Source organism: Sander vitreus, chromosome 18 (assembly GCF_031162955.1).
Source record: "Sander vitreus isolate 19-12246 chromosome 18, sanVit1, whole genome shotgun sequence".
NCBI lineage: Eukaryota > Metazoa > Chordata > Actinopteri > Perciformes > Percidae > Sander > Sander vitreus.
In genome coordinates this window covers 4,715,299-4,739,734 of record NC_135872.1, presented here as the reverse complement: position 1 = coordinate 4,739,734, position 24,436 = coordinate 4,715,299, and the positions used below count along the sequence as shown (strand labels likewise).

At 40.7% G+C, this 24,436-nt stretch overlaps 1 protein-coding gene across 1 annotated transcript in view; it reads right to left on the bottom strand.

Moving 5' to 3' along the window:
• Positions 1-20,660, bottom strand: part of clvs2 (clavesin 2) — a 33,848-nt gene extending 13,188 nt beyond the window's left edge. Inside the window, exons 1-2 of the mRNA XM_078273938.1 lie at positions 20,272-20,660; positions 17,197-17,371 (exon numbers count right to left, since the gene is read on the bottom strand). Of these exons, the coding sequence (XP_078130064.1) occupies positions 17,197-17,371; positions 20,272-20,660 (564 nt within the window). The remainder of the gene's footprint in view (positions 1-17,196; positions 17,372-20,271) is intronic.
• Positions 20,661-24,436: the final 3,776 nt, after the last annotated feature.

Here is a 24,436-nt window from a genome sequence, read left to right as displayed (position 1 = left end):
AGGGCCTCCTACTCCAAAAACCAGCGATGAAAAAAGTAGGCCTATCTAAATATCTGTATGAATGCGTGCATATGAACTAAAATGTTATTTATATAGTGCAAGCGATGTAAATTATATATTATTAGCAATCCATGCATATTCAAAATGTCCCGAGGAGCCCGACGCACCAGGATCGGTTTTCTAGATGACAATGTATGTTTATTTTAAAACAACCACAAGTACATTAAGTGTTCATAACCCGCATAACGGCCCAAAAAAAAGGCATAAGTGCCACAAAGTAAAAAAATCCAAAATTCTCTTTTGAGATACTGCTGATAGTAGCGCTGATAGATATAGTATAACTCATTTGTCGTTGTGTGTGGCTGTGAGTGTGCGTGCATGCTATGCGTAGGCTGAATCTCACAGCACACGCAGCAGAGGGCGACATCAGCAGGTAAAACTGGTGACAAATTCTCCCGGACAACGTCACGCAAAATGGCTGCCTGAAATATTTCACAAATTTCATTTCAATTCACGGTTCTATTCTGATCATCCTGCTTGTCAGAATAATGGAAAGTGCACCTCAGACATGACTACACTCTAATTTATTTTGTATTTATATTTGTATTGTGTGTATTACCTTAATAAATATTTGCTGGCAGCGTGCTCTACTTTGTCAAACTACACAGTGTTTTATTCTCCTTGGATGTGCCGATATGCTGCTATTCAGTTTTTTATCAATATGAATGGAATCTCTTTGGCCTCTGGACTGTTTTCCGAAAACATTAGTTGTTTTGATAAGACATCTAAATTTCTTTTAATCTTTGTTTTTTTGTATTGCGCCCTCAAGGGAAAATCAATGAAACCGGTGTTGGTTTATTCATTCTAAGAATGGCTTTATTCTCTTTTTGCAAATGAACCATTAATTTAAAGGTAAGTTAAAATTGTAAAGGGCATTTTTCACAGTTTTTTTTAGATGTTAGAGACAAAAAAAGAATAATAAAAATAATCTTCTCTTGCTAAGTAGATTTAAACATAATGTGTTGAAGAAAACCTGCAGAAAGGTCACCACTTATTGATGGGAGGTAGTTTTAAAAAGACAATTTTTACATATTTTGTACATATATTTGTACATATATTATTTTTTTCCCAGATGAAGAAAGACCTTAAAGGTGCTGTAGGTAGGATTGTGAAGATCCAGGATTTAGCCAAAGAATTTGAACATCGACAACTTCTCAGTTTCTGCTAAAGCCCAATCAGTTTCCTAAGCCCCTCCCCCCACAAGGGAGAATGAATGTGTGTGCATGAGCAGTGATTGACATGCAGTTAGACACCCCCTCCCCCTGGCCCTGATTGGTGCATCTGAACAGGGAGCTGTGGATTTTAACAAATCGTACTCCAGGCTGTAGGTGGTACCAGAGGAGCCGGATTTATTTTTAAATTACCAGCTTCATATAGTTCTATGGAACATAGGATCAGTTTCAGCAAATATGACAGAAAGTTAGTTTTATAAGTCTTACCTACTGTATCTTTAAAAGCTGCAAACTGCAGTTTTTGAAGAAAAAACGCTGTGACATGCAACATTTTCGTCGGAGAGCGAGCGTCTATCAGCACTCAGCGAACAAGCAGCTGATGTTACAAAGTCTGACATGCGTCGTCTACCACTCTATATGTTACTGGGGTTGTGGTGGTCATACACCCCCCCCCCCGGACCTCTCTCCACTCGGCTCTGCTGCTGTCACTTCTGATCCACAGAAGCATGAGTAAACGTGTCCTCCCTCCATTCCAGTGCCTCTTTCTTTGCCGGATGTAAAGTGTAGCCCGGAGTGATGACAATGGTTTGCTGCTGGCTTGTTCTTTACAAAACAAAAACCTTTCTGAGAGGACGTCTGAATAAAGCTAATGCAGATGTAAAAAAAGAAGAAAGGGGTAAATCAACGGTCAATGTTACAGTATGTGACAGAAAGCAGAGCGCAGCGCTGCTTCACTTCTCTTTGTGGGCTGAAATTCTCGATCAGCTGCAATTCTAGTCACAGAACCCACAAAAATGTCAAAGACGAACCAGACTTACTGATAAGTTCAACCTTTTAGTTCACTTTCCCAAAGGACAGCCGCAGCATCATTTCAACCTTGGATCTTTTATTTCTCTGTAGCGTTTGATCCAATCTGTTACCCTTAAATTCAACTTTTGAATGAATCCCACGATACATCTTTCGGTTATATCACTGTTATGTAGTCTCGCTTTGCCAGACCTTCCTCCACAGTGCTGCAAAGGAGGGTCTGGCTAGTCCACACAGCATTCCGGGATGGGAGGAAAACGTGCTCTGGTTTATTGGCATTTCTTCAAACGAATCACAATCGTCTTGGGCAGCGCTATGCCACGGCTCCTCTGCAAAATAGCCTCTGGAAGGAACTTGTTTTGGTGGAATGTGTACGTTCAAAAGTTGTTTTAGTCGTGCAACAGAAAACTCTGATTGGACGGATCTTCCCGGAAATGAAACATCGTCTACATAGACTATCCTGTTATCAAACAACAACTTCAGTCAAACATTGTGTTGTAAGTCTTACTGAAGTGGGAGAACATTCGGACCGACAGCTGCCGTCTTCTTCCAGCTGAGCGAAAATCAATACTGTTGTTCCACAGCTCCATGTCCTGTGTACAGACTCGATTCACAGACGATTGAAATATGATCACTGCGATTGATATTATCAGGTAAACTGGGAGGAAATTGGATGGAAGAAGTAAAAGTAATAAACACTCTTAGTTCACTTAAACCCATTTGCTATTAACTACTTTTCTAATTTTAAAGTATATTATGAATCTGCTGTCTTAATTGTACTGCTTGAGATAAAAAAAATAAAAAAAAAGTATAGGGTGCTTAGAAACCTTTTAGCATTTATTATACATGATAATGATGATGAGAAGGAGGCGGATCAGAAGATTTGAGTTAATGCTCCAAGATATCGCACAGAATTAAAGTGCTTTTACACCCAAGCTGCAGCCTGAGAAGAAACAGTAGGCCAACATCTATTTCATGTCTTTTCTTGCAGACGTTGACACAGTTTTTCTCCGGAGTGCCAGTTATTCTAGAGGGGTTTGCGTGTTACGTAACGATGCTAATGCAGAGTAAATCCACGGAGAGTTCACTGACTGGTGCTGCACTCATGTGTGTTAAAGTGCTCAAAATGTCTGCAGCTGTTCAGGCTCTATAAAAAGGGACAAGTAAAAGACTTGCTAGTGGCGAAAAGTTGACGATCACCAAAGTAATTACAACTAATCCTTAAATTAGCAATCCATCCAAACCTTGTCGACATATTTAATAAAAAAAAATGTCAACTTCATTGTGGATGCTAGAAAACCCCACAAAAGATTAAGATGCACTAAAGAAAGAATAGATAGAGAACTATTAAATGTAAAGGAACTATTTCTTCACTCTGTGTCTGTATTTATTTACTGCAACAGCATTGTGTGTATATAGCGAGCAGCATTACAGCAGCATTACACTATTAATATTACATTATTGTTTATCAATCATTTACAGTATTTTGTGGCGCGCTCAGTGATCGGCTGAGCAGCGTCTTGGAAGAAAAAAAGAGGGAGCGAGATGGAGAAATGTGTTTTGATGTCTCTGCGCAACAAAAAGGAGGCCCATCTGGAGGAGAGGGCAGAGCGGATAGCGTGGCAGTCCAACATGTTGCCGTGGCAACGTGGCGAGGGTGGGACGTAGCAGGAGGGTGGAGGAAGAAAGGAGTGTGTGTGGGGGGGGGGTGTACCCTGCATCTGGCTGCAGATGAAGAAAGATTATGCTTCTTTTAGGTTCAATGAGGGAAAACGGCGGAAAAATAAACACCAGGAGGGAGATTTTTGGATGATTTTGGTAACTATTTATTTTAATTTTGGACTGTATTATGTTTCTATACAAGTAACTCTATGGTTATTGAGCCATAGAGTTGTCATCTTGAAACAAAACAGATGAATGTTTTCCAGAAACTGACAAAACATAAACTGCCCTGCCAGTATTGTGTCTGGGGAATAATAATGGAGGGACTGAATTAAGAGAGAGAGAGAGAGAGAGAGAGAGAGAGAGAGAGAGAGAGAGAGAGAGAGAGAGAGAGAGAGAGAGAGAGAGAGAGAGAGACAGAGAGAAAATGGGGGGAGGGTAAAGAAAACAAAAGTGAAAGGCATGGGGAGGCCAGAGGGGACAGAGGAATAGAAGGAGGAGGGGACACTTCATGTGATTTTAAATCAGTAAATGCAGTAAAAAAAAACGTTGCAGTTTTAAAAGTAAAATGGCATTCCCTTTTCTATATTCCATCAGTGACTCAAGTTCCATTTTTGCTTTCGTATTTGAAACTTGGTTGGCGAAGTGGATTTCGAAGTCTAAGAAAATGTCAAGATGTCAGATGAAAGGGCATTAGGCCTACATAATTATAACAGGGAAAGTGCTAATAAAAGAATAATTGTGCACACTTTTTTTTGATGGCAGATTGGTAAGTTTTTAAATCCAATGAACATGGAGAATAAAAAGTTACGGGATCATCAACATCTTTAGAATTTATCCTCCGGGGAGCATGGACGTCTGTACCAAATGTCTTGGCAATCCATCCAATGACAGTAGAGATATTTCACTCTGGACCGGCAACACGTTACCAGCCGTACACCCGTGCCATTATTAGGTTTTCCTCACTGTTCCTAAAAACTAACGATTCACTCATCCGATCTTTCGGAAAATTCGTTTGTTTGTCAGTGTCATTGCTGTATAAAATAAGTGTTTCAGCTACAGTATCGGTTACCTTTCGGCTCTACTTGACACACGATCGACCCCTGTCGTTTGGGGTTAGCCAACGTTACCAAAAATGTAGAAAATATAAAAAAAATTGTCTTTTTGACAATTTTATTACAACAATAGGAAAGATTAATAAAGGAGAGAGGCTAAGAAAACTAGAATCTTCGTCAAATGATGTGACAGGTTCATGTTACTTAAAGAGAAACTTGGGTATAATTTCAACCTGGACCCTATTTTCCCACGTTTTACCGTCTAAAGGCTCTGACACACCAACCCAACCGCTGACCACAGAAAAAGCAGTCGGACTGATCATTCGGCTCCCGTCGGTCCAAAAAGTGCCTTGGAACACACCAAAGCGACGCCGACTTGAGCGTACATTCCTCGTGTGCGTGAGATGTAATACGTCTCCATAACAGCAGGCGGCGCTAATCTGTTTTGTCGCCCCAAAAAATTAAAACCGGAAATGCCGAACGCGTCATGTGGGTCTGGCTTCTCCCCGAATTTCAAAGCCGACTATAATGGCGGCTCGTTCGGAATACGATCTCGTATTTTACGAAAATAGTTCACCGAAACATGTTTCGGAAAGTATTTTAAGCGAGAAATAGGCCATAAAGTTGCTGAATCTGTTTTTTTTAATCGACAAAGGTAAGTTTGAAAGATTTTCGTCAGATTTTGAGAGGCGTTTGTCACGCTCATCCCGCTCGTCATTTCCGGTAAGTGTTTTAACATAAGTGCACTGATTCGCTAGTCAAGGGCTAGCACTCCACCAATCAGATTAGTCCTTGAGTCCGACTGCCCACTGGCCGATGCAACAAGTCAAATCGGCACAAATTAAAGCCGACGGCTCCTCCGACTGACGACGACACGGAACACAGCGAACAGACTCCAGTCACCGACTTCGCCAGACTGTCCGACGGCCGATAATCGGGTTGGTGTGTCAGAGCCTTCAGTGTCTAATGGCGACAATAATATTTGAAATTGGTCCAGTATTAATTCCAAAGCGCACGGGGCAATAACGGCTGTCGTACGTCCACTAAACACACAGTGACGTAGAATTATAATGATTTTAAATGTGCGGGAAAACGAGCACTGGTTTCGGAGGTGGTATGTTTTAGAGATCTACACAGGTCTAAAACTTTAGGCAGACCTGATCTTTACCTAGTGTGCATGAATTCCTTTTTTAGTAAAAAGAGACCCGATCAAATTAAATCAGAGGACAATTAGACCAAAGGAAAGAGAACACCGTCACTTTCAGCAACATGATTCTCGAAAAAAGCAACGATATTTCCTGCACTATTTTTGCACTTTCCATCTGCCTCATTACAAAGATATCTTTCAAGATGCACCAGAGCTGATCATACATATTGATCCACAGCTAAATAAAAGAACCAAACCAGACTCGATTAGAGTTGAAATAATTTGGACTAGAGCTGGGCGATATGGTGAAAATCAAATATCACAATATTTTGGACCAAATACATTAATGTCAATATTGCCACGATATTGTAGGGTTGACTTTCACACAAAAAATTCACAATGACATTTTAGATAAATAATCATCAATAATATGGATATAATGACTAAGTGGGTAAAGTCAAATAACAGAACAGTCTGGTAAGTTCAGAAAGTTACATCACTTTACTGTAATGTAGCCTTTAAAACCAGGAAAAGACTACACTGTCGTATCACAATATTACGATATCCAAAATCTAAGATGATATCTAGCCTCATATAATGTTGTCGATATAATATTGATATATTGCCCAGCCCTAATTTGGACCCAACTTGACTTGAGTCTCCTGGTTGAGTCCTGTGAAGACTTCTAATGCATTTCTGTAACTGTGGCGCCATCAGCTTTGTTTTTACATTACACTGATGACTCTAAGCAGCTACTTGATTTGGCTTTAATTACATTAAGTTTGAACCTTCCTGTTTGGAAAAAGCACAGGAAGACAACCCTCCTATTATCAGCCCAGTGAGAAGTCCCACATGTTGGACTTTTTGGCCATAACAAAAACTGTCTAATGGACAAAATCCCAGATCTAATCTAATCTACTGAATCCTGAGTCATGGTCCATGTGTCAACACATTTGAGCCAAATCCTGCCAACAGACAGACAGACATAAGAATCATCACTTTAAAGACATTAAAAGCTTTAAATGCAGGCTGCACACAGGGGCGTAGCTGTAATTTCAGAAGTGAGGGGGACAGAGGATGATTTTTATTGAAAGATCCTCTCCCATTTGTCCCTCCAAATCACAGATTCCAACTAGCCTACATTTCATTAACGAATGATGGAAACACTGACATTTCCATACTGTTTTACTGCCACATCTTGCCCAATGGGAGACCTGCTAACATTTAACAAGTGTAGGGGGGTCAGCCTCCCGGGAGAAGGTTTTGGCTGTAATAGCCAAAATTTGGTGGCCTCTGGCACATTATAATGCCACTATTCCATCATATACACTGATCTTAATTATTGCATATTTAAATGAGTTTTCCCTCCCTATATTTTTTTATACATTTTTATTATTGCCTCTCTCTTTATGAGTCTTGTTTATGTTTATGATGCAACACGAGTAACGTGCACATTCGGGGGGGGGGGGGGAGATATGCAGGGGATATGTCCCCCCCAATATTTAGAAGAGGTAGATTTGTCCCCCTCAAAAAATATTAAGACAACCCTCTCCCCAAAAAGAGACAAAAATAACCATTCAGGGGGCTCAAAACATGTATATATTCTTCTTAGGGCTGCTTCTTAGGGTTGCGTTTCGCCAAAAGTTGAATCTGTCTCAACTTTATTACAGCATTGAAGAAAAAAAAGAAAAAAACGATGATCGAATCCCAAAAATTGAAAATCAAACACCTACCCAACAAACGATTATCCGTGTAGTTGGATATTCAGATCCAGCCCTACTTCTTACCAGTAAATATATGTTTTTCAATGATTTCAGACACAGTATATGAAGTGTTTGACGCTTAATAGGGTTTGCGGGAGGACCCCCAGACAGACCCCCAGTTATAATGTGTCCCCCCCCAATGTTGAAACTAAACCTACGCCCTTGTGTCCCCCACATACTCCATGCCGTGACTGCAGTGTTGAGTCTGCTTGCTGTCAGCAGCTGTACAGAGATACAGGACAGCTCATTCATTCCTGAGTGGCAGGTATCTAATCTGAGGTCAGGTAGTGTCAGGCTGTGACAGATCACCTTAACAAGGCAAGTTCGCATCACTGACCTCAGACACAAGACATCTATACAACATGGGACAGGAGGTCCTTCAAGTACACCTCCAGCATGATCAAACAGCTTGTATGTTTACAGCAATGAAAACTGCAAACAGAAGTATACAAAAAAACTGCAAAAACAAAACAAAGAAGAAGGGGACAAATCTTTAAAATCCATTCCATGTGAAAAGAAAATGTTTTTTTGAAAGATTATGAAAATGAAATGAAAGCTTATAAAAAGGTTTCTATCCTTTTCATTGCATGTTGATGTTTTTTGTGTGAAATGTGCTAGAAAAATTCAACTTACAAGATGCTTTATGTTGCAAAGTTTAAGCTAAAAATATATACTTATAGTGCTAAATAAAATGGTCAACTTTTATGAAAGGAATAAATGTTTGTGTATTGTTTATTATGTGCTTTGAATATCTATAAGTGAGGTTGTTTCTTGAACTCCTGAACTGGAGAAACTTTAAAAGTTGCAATAATAAAATTGGCTACAACATCTTTAATATTTTCTTATACATTACTTTGAAAATTGTTTTGAGAAGACCAACCCAAAAGAAGGTTTTGCAGACTTGAAACTTTAATCCCTCTGTAATGTTGTAATCCTGGAGGATTATGACTGGATGGGTTTCAATCCCATCCGAACACTGTCTCACTTCTTGTGTTTCCACAGACTCTTTTATATAATCTCTTGTATGTGAGTATAAAGAAATGTAAGAGGAAATGTGCTTTCCATACAATTGGAAAACTGGAGCATGCATTGTGCCGTGTTCACTGTATCAAAGAAGAATAAGCCCACAAGGCCCAGACAATACATTCTCAGGCAGCACATGAAGAGCAAGACTACATGTAGAGAGGGGTCAACTCCAGGACACAAAGCTTTGTTGAGTCAGCTACCTTTTCTGAATGTGTCCCTCACTGACCATTAGACCTCCACTCTCTCTCACTGTTTACAGATACAAATCACCGAGCAAAGCTAATAACTGCAGGAAACAGAAGACCATTATTTTCTCTTCCTAGTGGTGGAGCAAAAAGATAGCGATGCAAGCTAGTCAAATCTACATTACTTACCAAGATTTATTAAGCCGACGGCCATTACATTTACCAAGAACATTCCCACTCCCCAGAGGACGAACCCTTTCTATTTCGGAGAGCTTTCCTCCAGCCCCCACTCTCAAACTAAACTGATAAAAAAGTAACTCTCAATCTAATGGCCATCTTGTCATGCTATCATGCTGATAAACCCGTAATAGCTGGTGCAATGCTCAGGACAAATGAAACAATTCCGGGATTACAACTGTTGAGGCTCGACAGAACGACATTTCCAGCATGATGTTTATTTCTCCTTAACAGTTACAGACAGGGGCGTAGCACAAAATTCAGGGCCCTGTAGAAAAGCATTCACTATGGGCCCCTCCCCACATCCACAGCTATTCATTCTAGCATCTTTTTGGGCCCTCCTCACTTGAGGGCCCTGGGTACTCAGTCCCCTTTCCACCCCCAGTCCAACACCCCTTGTTACAGATACTGGGGCACAGGGGGTAAGGTTTAACACGTAAACCACAATGTCCGCTGTTCAAATCCATCCCAATCCATTCTGTTGCTTGCTTTATTTAACCCTCTCTCTCTCTCTCTCTCTCTCTCTCCACATTTCCTGCCTGCCTCTTGACAAAATACTTAAGGCAAAAATGCACCAAAAATAATCCTAAGAAAAAAAATAAAATGTGTTGCTTATTTGGGGGTGTAACAACCATCGAACCCTCTACGGGCCGGCCAGCAGGGTTCCAGAATATCAGTCTTGTTTCTGCTGTGATCTGTGCATCATACTATGCTACAAATTGGGATCCCAAGGCACGTGGCCTACATGCTATTTGTATTCGCTCCAAACTAACACGGTCAGGGTTGCCATGACAAAGAGCAAATCACAATTGAGCAGCACCAACATAGGGGACAAGGCAAAAGAAAGGCAAGCAGATGACTCAATACGGGCAGAACTGGAAGAGGACTGAAAAAGGGCAATTCAAGAATGTTATTTTATTTTGTTTCAGTATGGTAAACTCTGATTATTCCTTATCAAGGGTAAATAATATTGTCAAGCACAATTTAAATTAGATATTTTAAGGTAACTAATCTTGATTTGTCACCGTCATATATTCAATCTCTTTTTCAGCAGATAAGGAACAAGTGTGAAAAGTGTGGATGGAATGATTGTCATATTATATATATATATATATATATATATATATATATATATATATATATATATATTAAAAAAAAAAAAAACTTTTGAAAGTACACATGTTCCACCAAAAGTTCCTTCCCGAGGCTATTTTGCAGAGGCACCGTGGCTCCGTCTGGCGCTTAGCGCCGCCCAAGACGATTGTGATTGGTTTAAAGAAATGCCAATAAACCAGAGCACGTTTTTTTTCTCCCATCCCAGAATGCTGTGAGGACTAGCCAGACCCTCTTCCGCAGCACTGTGGAGGAAGGTCTGGCAAAGCGAGACTACATAACAGTGATATAACCAAAAGATGGATTGTGGGATTCATTCAAAACTTGAATTTGTTTGCAAAAGTAATACGTAAACACATATTTTTAAATTGGAATTGTTGATCGCAATTATTTCTGAGACAATTAATTGTACAGTGAAGTTTCTGCTAGGTGCTGGTGCCGGTTCAGGCCTGGCCCCAGTGGCCTGAGTGGATTTGGGACCAATTCAAGTAGTCTCAGACTGCACCTTTAACTTTCGTGTTCGTTGATGGTAGACCAGAAATAACACAAAGGAGTCCTCTAGTTGAAGTCAATCATCTTTAGTGACAATATTGCAAGTTATTACAGCTAATGCATAAGGATCAGAATTCCTTTAAGACCAATTCTCTCTCGCCCTGACAACAAAAGTCTCTCCGGAGTTCTGACTGCGTACCTCTCTCTGCCCTACTCTCTTATCCTCTTCAGGTTCCTCCTCCACAAAACGGTGCATCCCGCTGCTATCAGTTGCACCTGGTCCAGGCATCCTCCTTCCGACCGCGATATCGCGCAAGGCCATCGCAAGGCCTTCACAACTTCTACTTTCTACTTCGTTGCTAGGCAACTGAACCACTTTGGACATCTTGACCCTGTGTGTCATATATCATGACTTCCTCTTGCTCCAACATATTTTCATCAAACAAAGACACTCCTGCAAAACAGTACACCTTGCACATGACACACAGGGTCAAGAGGCCATTAAATATGACACTTCTGAGTAAAAGACACATCTAAGTGGTATAATATTCCGTCAACAGTAAAATATGGGATTTGGATTTGTTACAGCTCTAGCATTCAGTGTAAATCAGACTACTCAAACTACATCAAACCTTCCAGCAGAAGAAACTCTGTCAGACTGGCCTGCAGATGAGTCTGACTCAGCTGCGTTGAAACACTTTCAGATCTGCTCAGTCTGAAGTGACTCACTGTGAGTCACTGTGGCTGTTTAACAATATTTAGATCTCAGCGTGTGTGTGTGTGTGTGTGTGTGTGTGTGGGGGGGGGGGATGACTCAGGCTCATCTCTCCACTATATTCTCACATACTGTACAGGGTGTACAGTATGTGCATGTTTTTGCTCAATAAGGAACTTTTTTTAGGACTTTATGTGGACCAAATTGTACGTGAAAAAGACTATATAAGACATGCAATAATATAGTCAAATATATTAAAAATCTTGTCAATAAAGTGTACATGTCTGGCCCCCGATGTGATTCTCATTTTCCAGTGTGGCCCTTTATGAAATTGAGTTCGACACCCCGGATCTATTGTGAGCCAAGGATGTGTGCTCTCGGAATATCACAAAACTGTGAAACTTAACCCAGAATCTAGATGCCTAGGTCATTCTGAAAACAATTCTGAGTCATTTTCAGAAAATAATGCTTGTCAGCCATTAGTCAAAACTCACATAAATCTCTAATTTTCCAAAGTTATTGATACTGCATATAGGAAATGTCTGCTGTAATACCATCTGACCTTTGTAGTAATGGCCCTGTGGCTAAGCATTAAAGGACATTTCCTCAGAATTGTTGGTGTCTTTCTAGTTACATAATTCAGTGTTTCCCCTATCATGATGGTCGAAAAAATATGTTAAAATGAAGACATAGTAGAATAAAATAGGGTTCCAGGCCCCCCTAAAGCTCTGATCCTTGAATTGCCCCTGAATATAATGAATATATTTCATTTGCAGCCCCAATCCCATGTTAGGCTTTTCAATTTATGGGAAAACAAAATATTTGTATTGATATGTGTGTGTGGTTGCATAAGCTTAAGATTTTTGTTTCTTTTCCGGTGTGTGATGTAGCTGCAGTTCCACATGATACCATGTCTCACATTTTAAATCTGTGTTTACATCTCTTTATGTGTTTGATTCCTAGCTGTAATGGCACAGTTTTTCCTGCTATTGTTTAAGGATGACATGATTGTATTTTTTCTTTTTTCCCAACAAATCCCATGAAAAGATAAAAACCCAGACAGAGAAAAGAAGCTAAATCAGGCTTTGATACAAAAACATTACTTGTTAGTGGATCCATTCATTGTTTTTTGTTCCTTCATGTGATTCACTGACAATACGGAAAATCAATATTATTACAACCTTTAAATTAGTTTTTCCATCCAGAGGGAAACAAGTTAGAATTTATTGCCACGTCCTTGATGATTTTGGTAACGCGTTTTGTGCATTTGATTTGTCAAATCAAATCAGATCAAATCACTCTGTTACACGGCTTCCTTCTCTGCACCAAATGATGAGCAGCTATTTGTGTGAGCGGTTGCGCATTGGGGAATGACTCAGGGCTCAGCTAATAGCTCCCATCAATAATTCAGGCTCTAATCTGTGTCTGGAGAGCCGTCAGAAATGTGTTATATATGTACTCGTCGCAGTGATGCGTTGGCTGGCGTCTGCAGTTTGTTCCCTCAGTCTGAAAGAAAGGTGAAACATTTGTTCCCCCAACATTCCACCTCAACTCTGTGCTGACACTCGTGTTTACAGACAGTGCAGGAGGCATCCTGCTTATGTAGACACATCACATGATATTTATTTGAATCACACTGGGACTTAAGTAGAAGACAAATTAGAAGAAAGTATATTGCTCAAACTGATTTACATTTGGTTCTTTGGTTCTTTGGTTATTGTGATTCATCACTAAAAACGGAAGGTTTCTGTTTCCTGCAGTCCAGGATGAAAAATATTACAGCCAAGGCCTACATTTCCAAATGTAAGCAAGTATAGTCACTGGTCATTACCCTGAAGAACTATTTCTACTACTGAAAGATTTAAGGTTATACGTTGTAACAGGTTGCCAAAAAACCCCACATTACCTGAATAATCAATAATTCAGGCTCTAATCTGTGTCCGGAGAGCCGTCAGAAATATGTTATACAGGGCTGTAGTACTTGAGTCCCGACTCGGACTCGAGTCCGGACTGGAGAGGCTTTTCTGTTGTCTCGGACTCGTCTTGGACTGGGTGTTTGGACTCGGACTTGTCTCGGACTCGGCCATTGGACTCGCCAAATATTTTAGTTGGTCTTGACTGAGTCCAGCACTATATGCTTGTTCTAAAGTAACTTTGTCCTTCAAAACAAAACCATTGATAAAGTGCGCTCGTTCAGAAAACAGGTATTACTTGAATTCAAAATCCATCTAGAAGAGGCATCGAGATTGGCTGCATCATATACCTCAATCATCAGGTATCAATCCTTTTCATTTTGGCCACAGACACAATGTCAGCGAGCACTTTGTGCTATGAATTCTTCAGGACAAGTCATAAGTTCAAGAATGGGAACATTTCCATTTTATATTTTAAGTAAATAATGTGGCCTAATTTGACCCTTTCTTTCTACGATCTTGTCTCTCATTTTGATTCCTTTTTTGGACTTGGTCTTGACTTGGACTTGAACCTCTTTTGACTCGGTCTTGACTGGGTCTCGACTAGTCCTGGTCTTGGACTTGTCTTGGACTCGACAAAGGTGGACTAGACTACAGCCCTGGTGTTATACATGGACTCGTCACAGTGATGCGTTGGCTGGCATCTACAGTTTGTTCCCTCAATCTGAAAGAAAGCTGAAACATTTGTTCCCCAACATACCACAGAAGGTTTCCGTTTCCTGCAGTTCAGGATGAAAAATATTGGAGCCAAGGCCTACATTTCCAAATGTAAGCAGGTATAGTCACTCATCACTACCCTGAAGAACCATTTTCTACTCCTGATTTCCACAGAAATTGAAGATTACACATTGTAACAGGTAGCTAAAACCCCCCCACATTACCTAAATAAAGACCTCAGGGTCCAGATACTCGATGTTCGCCACATTTCATTTGGTACCAAATAAGTCATACGGTTAAACATCAAACGATTAGACATTAACCCTTTTTTTCACAAATATTCTTGATGCCATTCCAATTTGTAATCAGAAATGTCTTTGACAAAATGATTATAAAACTAAAATGTTTATGGTTGCTAACAGAAGAAATTAGAATTTCAAATACTCAGTAAGTAGGACAGTTGCGTAAAAAAATCTTTTACCTTCAGGGATACGATTTGCTCCTCTCATTTTGTCAGTTTTAACACAGAAATCTAGGATGTTAATTTAGTGTCAAATTCAAGTGATGCAACTTTGACAGTTTGGCATCCATCACAAGCACATCAGATAATCTTTTAGACCTCGCTGCGTCTTACTCAACACTTCCCTCTGGAAACACTTCCCCTTAGATTTCACTTTGACTAATGGAGCCCAACACAAATTGGCAGATGATTCACAAGGATGTTGAGAAAGCAATAACGCGCACGCATGCACGCACGCACACACACACACACACACACACACACACACACACACACACACACACACACACACACACACACACACACACCTCTCGGGTTTGGCTGGTTAACAGAGGACACACTCTTCCCCTGTAACTCATTTTAATAATGATGTTAAAGGTGTCCTTGCAACTGAGAGGACTAATGTGTTTTCATGACATGAAAAATCCTCCACACACAGACAGAAATCCAATAAGCACTGTCACATCCCTGTTCTTTTGTATGCCACATGAGGAAAACCTGGACTCTGATTAGAGAAAGTGAGAATTTAAGAAAACCAAACAGAGAACCATTTAAAAAAAATCACTTTCTTTGCATCATCACCTGCCAAACCAACCTCGAAAGAAACAAACAGCGGTGTGTAATCATAATTGAAATGTCATTATTCCCTTAAGAGCTGGTGGCTTTAACGCCGCGCTTGACTTGCTTTTAAGTGGAACATGTTGATTGCACAGTGGAGGCTGGAGGTTGGTTCTGCTGCTGTAGATTTTTCTCCAGCACCAACATAGAAATGATTTGTTTAAAAAGATAAGACTGCAGATTTCTAAATGATGAGATAATGCTGGGATCATCTATAGTTTATTATTAATATCAATGAATCCGTCAATTCTATTTCCAAGTTCTTCTGTCAAAAATGTCTATAGAACACCAGGTCAAGGTGATGTCTTCAGATTACTTATTTTGGCTGATCAAAAAAAATCCTCAGATTTGAAAAGCTGGAACCAGCAAATGTTTAACATTTTCTTTTGATAAAATAATTGGTATTATTAAAGTTGTTGTAGATGAATTACTTACTAATAATGAATTACTGTAATTGACGAAACACTTGCAACTGAAAGTTGTGTGAAATAAATTCAGCAAATGAGAAAAAAAGCAATATATACAAATTGTAGTATTTGTCTGCTTTAATATAACTAGTGCAGGGCCCGTTGAAAATGGGCCTGTTTGGAACGGGCCATTGCTCGGCCTGTGGTATCGCTGCTTGTAGAATTCTCCAGAACCAAATTGTACCCAAAAATGACTTACAGAAGGACCCCCAACAACTTAATATGCAACTCCACTGTATAGCCAAGTAGAAGTACACTTACAGTGTACGTCTACATTAGAGGAAGACATTGCGCTGCTATATTTCCCTGACAGAGAACGTGGCAGATTCAGAAATTAATCACAAAATATCAATTAACAATGTGGAGTAATCAGACAGTTGCGTCATGGACTCATGGCAGCGGGCTACCCATCCGGCCCGTTATGAGAGCTAATCAGCAAATATCTGCGTTTATCAACCACCAGAACCGGACCGTGTACAGAGACGGACTCACACTGGACTCACAGAGACGCAGTCAGCCGGCTCCAGACTGTAAGTGTGTGCGCGCAGAGAGAAAGACACAGAGGGGGCGGAACGAAAAGGTGGAAGGTAATGCAAATAGAGTTAAAAAAAAAAAAAAACATTTTAGTGTTGTCTTTTTCGTAAACGATATTGCATGTTGATATCGCCACAGTCAGCGTTTAATGACGGCGGTGTCGTCTTGTCATTATGAGCGGTAACGAATTGAACACTTCAGCAGAGGTGTTCATTTCCAAACAGGCTTAGAGGTTTGACGGTTAACGTTGAAGTATGGATATGATTCGCTGTTATTAGTTAGCAGAACACTTAATTAACCGGACCCAGGGTTAGTCAGATGAAAACTAACCCTAACCCTAACTGCACCTAACTTTTGTTACACTGGAAAAAAGCAGGTTTGACGAATCTTTGCTCATAGATAATGCACACTCCATTCCAGTTGGTGACGTGATGCCTGTTTGTTGCCAAGCAGCAAAAATAAAACATAGGGAAAAAGTAAAGAAGAAGAGGAGGAAGCATAATAACTAATAGTGTCATGGAAGCACCTGCTGCAGGCTCTGCCGCCATTGTAACGGACAATGACCGCCCCGACGACAGTGGTGATGAAGATAACGTTACACACCTTTGGCCATAAAGTTCATAATTAAAGTTGTTTTTACTTTTACAGTACATTTGATTTCAGAAAATTACTTTGATACTTAAGTACAGTAAATATCAGATACTTTGAGACTTTTACTCAAGTATTAGGAGACTTTAAGTTCTACCAAAGTCATTTTCTGGTAAGATACTTGTACTTTTACTCAGGTATTGCTTTCAATTACTTTATACAAGACTGGTCCTGAGACAGAAATGACAAAATAGGTTATTTAATAAAGATAAGGTTTGATTAAGCTGAAGTCTTTGGATGCAACCCACAGACTCCAGTAAAGTCAGACCTGTTGCACAGCCACTAACCAACCGTAATAACAACAACGCCAACGCAGCTTTCTGTCAGCAGAGCGGAGCATCTTACCTGCAGCCCCTCGATGGCCAGCCGCAGCATGCTGGGAGTCAGTTTGGACGCCTGCTTGAAGGTGAAGTTACTCCAGTCGATAATGAGGATGAAGCCGTTGACCTGCAGCTCCGGGTCTTCGATCATAGATTCCAACGACAGCAGGATCGCCCTCAGTATGTCCACAAATGTGTATCTGAGAAAAACAGAAGAACAGGATGGTTTTATTTGCCAGAGCAGTGAAGGGAGAATATTAAGGCACTTATGTCAATCGACAAAAAAAAAGAAATTGAGATATAAGTAGAGATGGGCGATATGGAGAAAATCAGATATCAGGATATTCTTGATCAAATACCTTAATATCGATATTGCAACAAAAGCGTCAAAAAGAAGTTGTTCAATCGTCTAATCACTTCAGCTGTACTTTTAGGCCGTTATATTCTTTGATAGTCTAATTTATACGTGTGTTTTGTGTGCAACAATCTTAATTTGTAAAGTAACTAAAGCTGTCAGATTAATGTAGTGGCGTAAAAAGTACAATATTTCTCTCTGAAATGTAGCAGAGTAGAAGTAGAAAGTAGCATGAAAAGAAAAGACTCAAGTAAAGTACAAGTACCTCAGATGTGTAGGCTACAGTACTAGAGTAAATGTACTTAGTTACATTCCGCCGCTGGTTATTGCCATCATTAGCTTGTCCCTCTCTTCATTTTTAATCTGATTCTCTATGAAGAAACCTTTTGCCTCCCCTGTAGCGATAACAAACGAGTTTCTTCATTTGCTTAATGGGCAGCTAAATAGACTAAAGTCTAGTCTACAGCGATGTCTACTGTAACATACAGCTCCACAAGTAATTCTGAAATGTGGCGAATAGAAGAAGAATGACGACGAGGATAACAAGTCCGACATGAAATAGATTTCACAGATTGATAAATTCACATGATCTTATGACTGAAAGATCATGTGAATGGCACATTATTCCCTATTACATCATGATTTCATTGTATGGAGTGTCTACTGTACTGTATGTCTACATTTTCTAGAACAACCATGATAGAGCGATATAGCACCAGGGTTTCCCCCACCAGGCCTAAATTGCCCCCCACCAGGCCTAAGCCATTGTGGGTGGGGGAAATTCAAATGTATTTTCAGCACGTTTTTTAAACTACAGTTATAGTGGGGTGGCTCGGTTGGAAAATAAGGCGGAGCATATTTTCAAATTTCCAGCTAGCTTTTAGCACTGACTTAATGTAGTCTGTCTGGCTTTTTTTTAATTCTTAATTTCACGATTCTGTCCATTATTTGGTATCACTGAAACTATTGGGCTCTGCTGCCATCGGTCTGGGACTGGCCCCAGCCGGGCCCTTGTCGAAAAAAGACACTTGCCACCGGGCCTAACAACTTTTCTGGTATATGGTATATTTTTAAATCAGATATACAGCACTATGATCAGGCCCAGTAACACTTTGTCTAGATAATCCAAGGCTTCTGAACTGAATTATGAGGAGACAAAAAGGTGAACATCACATTGAAATCTATAGTTACTTAAGCAGCTAAGCAGGCCTGATCCTTTATTAAAGCCACATGAAATACATCATCCTTATTGCATGACTCTATTTCTACCTTTAACCTTAGCTAACCCTGATCCAGTCACTGCAGACTGTGTAGTCACATATGAGAGAGAGAGACGAGTCAGCACTGGACTGAATGGACAGCCAGGGGTCTGGAGATGATTTACAGAGAAGGGAAGTAGACAAAAATACTCCTGCAATGCATTTATTTCCTCTAAAATGTGCTTATTTTTTGGTGAATATGGATACTTTTAACTCATCTGGATGGGTGATTCAATGCTTCATTTTAAGGGCTTATAGGTTAAAAAAAAAAAGGTTGGGAAACCCTGGTTTAAACCACTCAAAACAATATGAGTTATTCAAAAATAAAAGTGTACACTGAGTATGTGGACATGCTGTCACATGTACACCTGTCTGGGACTGTTTTTTATTTGTTGGTCAACTTCTTAGTTTCAATTAAGAGAAATCTAAATGCAACACTATACCATTATAATTTAGACAATACTGTTTCCAGCTTTGGGCCAACAGTTTGGGGAGGACCCTTTGTTTTGTTTCAACATGATAATGCCCCTGTGCTCAAAAATGGTTTTAATTGTGTCCTTATGTTGTTCTTTTTGTCTACTTCGTACATTAAACATATATTGCATGTCTGTCGATCTTGAATGAAGGATTCCTCCTTCCTCCCCTCTAACAGGTATTTAAAAAATATAAAAATGTCCTTATCTGAATCGGGGATCTAAGGGTAGTGGCTGTCATATGATTGAAAAGCTCTTTGAGGGAAATGTGATTTTGGGCTGTATACATGAAATTTGACTTGACTTTCCCCCAGTTTGGTGAAAAAAAAACTTGACTGGCCTGCACAGAGCCCTGACCTCAACCCCATCCAACACCTTTTGGGATGAACTGGAACGCCGACTGTGAGCCAGACCTGATCACCAAACATCAGAGTCTGACCTCCCTGATGCTCTTGTGGCTGAAGGGGGAGCGAATCCCTGCAGCCCAGTTTCAACATCTGGTGGAAAAGAATGAAACCGGAAGACTGGAGCAGCAGAGGAATGCCCATGGCTGTTGGGTGTCTACATACTTTTGACCATGTAGTGCATTTTTTCCAATAAAGATGAAAGCTGAGTTGATTTCCTGTAGTTTTCTCGCTTGTGGAATTCCCTCCCAGAGTACCTGAGGGCTCCACAAACCACTGACTCTTAGGCCTAAAAACCTTTCATTTTACGCAGGCATTCACGTCAATTTTGTATTTTTTTAAACCCGTTTTTAATCTTGTTTTACTCTGTAGCACTTTGGGACTGATTTTAACAATGAAAGGTGCTCTACAATCAAATAAAATGTATTGTTTTTTGTTATTATTTTCTAATAAACAATGATGCTGTGGTGCTGAATGGACAGCTCCACAAACCAGACTCCACATAATTACAGTGGATTTGAAAACACTGACTCTCCTCTGCTCTTTATGTGTTTGATCAGATAACCTAAACGCAGACTGTGCAGCACCAGCCCTCATCCTCTTTATTACCTGCTCTGGTCCCAGTTGGCTGCGAACAGGACCAGTATTTTCCTGCCGTATCTGTCCAGATTAGAGAGCACGCCAGGGAAACCGTCCTTTAGGGCCTGCTTGATCCCCGGGTCCGTGGCTTTCAGGTTCTTGAACATGTCCAGGTTTTGCTGTCGGTACTCAAAATACTGTGCCAGCAGCCGAAACGCCTCGAAATGGTTGAACTTCCTCGCCCGGAGGAATCGGATGATAAACGCGTCGTCCGTCCGGAGGAAACCGATGTCCGGCCGGGTGATGATCATGTCCCGGACCTCCTGGATGTCCTGATGTAAAGTCTCCGGGTTTTCTTTCAGCTCCACCTTGGCCTTCTCCAGGGTCTCTGGAGAGAGGCCAGTCTGTAAGTGAGTCATCTCTGGCAACAGCTGTCCCTCCACAACCAGCTTCCAGTCAAACAACACAATCAATTGTCCCCCCAACAGCAACAGGGTGAAGTGTATGAAATGTTTGTTTTTTTTTCTGTATGGTTTCACTGATCACAAGCTGACTCCAGATGGAGGCCTGCTGCTCTGTACACGTAATCCACCCTGAACTGGCACAGACGCTGCTGCTATGATGCTCCTATGATGCATCCTCAACACACATATGGGCCGTTCACTTTTACGCACAGAAACATTGCAATTCCACAGTCCAGAATTCAACTTTATTGTAATTTTTTTTTTCTCCCCACCACGTACAGCCTATGTCATGACTCAGGTGCTTCTCTCCAGGCTTCAGGCGGTACATCCAACCTGCTGATCCGGGCGGCCTGAGCTCACAGACACAGACGCGCGGCCGCTTCCCTCCATGTCAAAGCCTCTCCTCTCTGTCTGTGACACAATGACGACGACGACAGCATCACCGTCTCCCCGGCGTCGCTCGCGGCGGCCAGGCAATGCGGCACAACCCTGCAGCACCTGCTATATCACTATCATCATCCCTCCGCCTTCACAACGCATCTCCATCCGCCGACCGACTGATGCTCCTGCTGCTGCTGCTGCCGCTGGTGGTGCTGCTGCTGGTGCCGCCGCTCCGTCACCGTCAATCGAGACAGATCTGTCCGCTTGTTTCCGCGCCTACACCCCCCGTTTCATTCACCACTGCTTCTCATCAGCACCACCCACGATTTGGGTGTGAATTTAGATCTTAAATCGTGTTTCACAAAGACCACAAAAAGGGGAGAGTGTCCAGTCCAGCAGCACAGGTGTCCTGCGAGCGAGGTTTTGCCACCAGTTTCTAGAAAGGGGTGGGGTGGACTAGAGAGGGTGGGGGGATTACCTCCTCTTGCTGCTGCTGCTGCTGCTGCCGCCGCCGTCTGTTCGCTGGGAAAGTGACTGACAACTAGAGTCTGTGCTCCCCGTCGGTGTATGGACGCCATCGGCGGGGGGAGGGAGGGGGAGAGGTGGTGGGACGAGGGGGTGGAGTGTAAGATGAAAAGGCAACAGATATGAAAAAGGGATGCAGAGAGACAGGGCAGGAAGATGGAGAATAGCAAAAAAAGAGTGGAAGTGGAGAGTGGATGGAGGGATGGAGACAGGATGCGGAGGAGAGGAGAGGCAACGTAACCCTTGTGTTGTCTCTCTGTCGACCATGCACTTGTACCTCCCGGGTCCAAATTGAAAATGAACACTTTTTTTAATGCTTTTTTTTGTTGTAGGCTACGTAATTGTCGCTTTTTTACCCACTAGGCTACCACCACCAGTTGTAGGCTATACGTATTCTTGGAATTCATGGTCAATAAACCTTATTTATACGGAATTACAAGTTTTTTAATTAAAGAATAAAAAAAAATGATGATGATGACATTATTTTGACTAACAGTTAAGATCAGAGGGAACGTTGTTGGATAATCTCAGACTGTCAAAGTTTAGTCCGAATACTGTTTTGAAACCATTTACATTTTTGTTTCAAAGGCTAAAAGAGAGAGAGAGAGAGAGAAAAATGGCCAACATTATTTGAAACTGGTGATCTGATCCTTAATTTAACTTGCGAAATGCGTGTTATTTTTGGGCAATTCAGTAGAAAGAAACCTACATTTTAGATAAAGAAACTTTAAAAATGGGTCAAATGTGACCCGAGGACAACAGGAGGGTTAAATAAACAGAGGTGAGAGGGAGGAGGGCCGTGTTAAGATGAAGGGTGGAGGGATGGGGATTTGGGGGTTGGACTGGGGGAGGCCTGAGGCTAAATAAGGGGCCTCAATTTCACCCTTTTTCTTTAAGGACCATATGTTCGCAGGTTTTTTTTTAGCTCCTGGATCATGTATACTTTCATTTTCAACATGTTCTGTGGACCATTTTTTATCTGCATGCAATATAGTTGTTGTTGTGTGTGTGTGTGTGTGTGTGTGTGTGTGTGTGTGTGTGTGTGTGTGTGTGTGTGTGTGTGTGTGTGCCGTATTTGTTCCTACCATATCTGTATGTTAAGGATTATGGACTTAATTAAAGCATCATAACAAGAGCATCTTTCACTGGAGACTCTAAGTTATAAAAACACAAAGTTTATTAACTGTAATTGACTATAGATGCAGACATTTACTCCTCCTGTAAGTACTGATTGAGACGTCAAGACATTCACAGTGGTGGAAGAAGTATTCAGATCCTTTACTTAAGTAAAAGTACTAATACCACACGGTAGAAATACTCTGTTACAAGTTAAAGTCCTGCATTGAAAATGTTACTTGAGTACAAGTATGTAAGTATAATCAGGAAAATGTACGTAAGGTATTAAAAGCAAAAGTACTCAATGCAGAAAAATCCTCACATTTTAGAAACTGGAAACGGTTATTTCAATTATATGGAAGAGAATTAGGACCAAATGTAAAAAATGTATTTGAATTCTCAGAATACATTTTGACTTTATTCTCAGGATTCTGAGATTAAAGTCAGAATTCTGACTCTTTATTTTGAAGTCAACTTTTTTTTTTTGTTTAAAAAAAAAAAAAAAGCTCAGAATTCTGATTTTAAACTCAGAACTCAATACATGTATTCACATGTGGTCCTAATCCTCTTCCGTACAATCAACTAAGTGTTTAATGGTCTGATCATTTCAGCTGGACTTGTACGCCGTTATACTGTTGGCTAGTTTCATTTGTAAGAAAACATCAGATTTTATAAACTACATGTGTTTTGTGTGCAAAATCTTAATGTGTAAAGTAACTAGTAACTAAAGCTGTAACAGATGAATGTAGTGGAGTAAAAAGTACAATATTTCTCTCTGAAATATAGCGGAGTAGAAGTAGAAAGTGGCATGAAAAGAAAAGACTCAAGTAAAGTACAAGTAGCTAAAATTTGTACTTAAGTACAGTACTAGAGTAAATGTACTTAGTTACATTCCACCACTGCAGTTCAGATCAAAACATGTTTTAGACGTCTAGGATATAACCATTGTGTACTCAGCCCATATAAACCAAGGGTTAAAAGACTAAAGGTTAAAGGTTATACTCAGTGGTGGAATGTAACTAAGTACATTTACTCAAATACTGTACTTAAGTACAAATGTGAGGTACTTGTACTTTATTTGAGTCTTTTATTTTCATGCCACTTTCTACTTCTACTCCGCTACATTTATTAATGCTAAAAAGAATACAATTATTTTTTTGCTTTTGGGGCTCCATGTCTCTTGCACGGCCCCAGGCGGGTGTCGTTTTTGCCTGATAGTAAAGTCTGCCTCCGGATGGAGATGGAGGGATAAAGTGACAAAAGAATTGGAGGAGGGATTAAGTGAAAGAGGAAGGTCAAGTGTTGGTTGTAAGATGGAAAGATGGAGGGACGGAACCATAACCATCACCCTGAATTGGCTCAGTGAGATCATAATTCATACAGGGCATACTTACTCTGAGGATTTATTACAGCCCGGCAATGACGTGTAGCTACATGGATAAAATGGAGGGGTGTATATGGATGAATGGATGGATAGATGGAGGCGGGTGGGGGTGGCACCTGCTCAGTGGTGGCCAGACAGCTGCACTTAAACATGCTGAATTAATTTCTATTGTAGCCGCCTACTTATCTCTCTTCTGGTTAAATGTTTCACTCCCCATGGCTGAGTGGTGAGCTCTGCGTGTGCCATGCAGCGCAGTTACCTTTGCTGCCTAATATGCAACGTCTTATAAATCAATACAGTCAAACTTATAGCAAACAAATGAAAG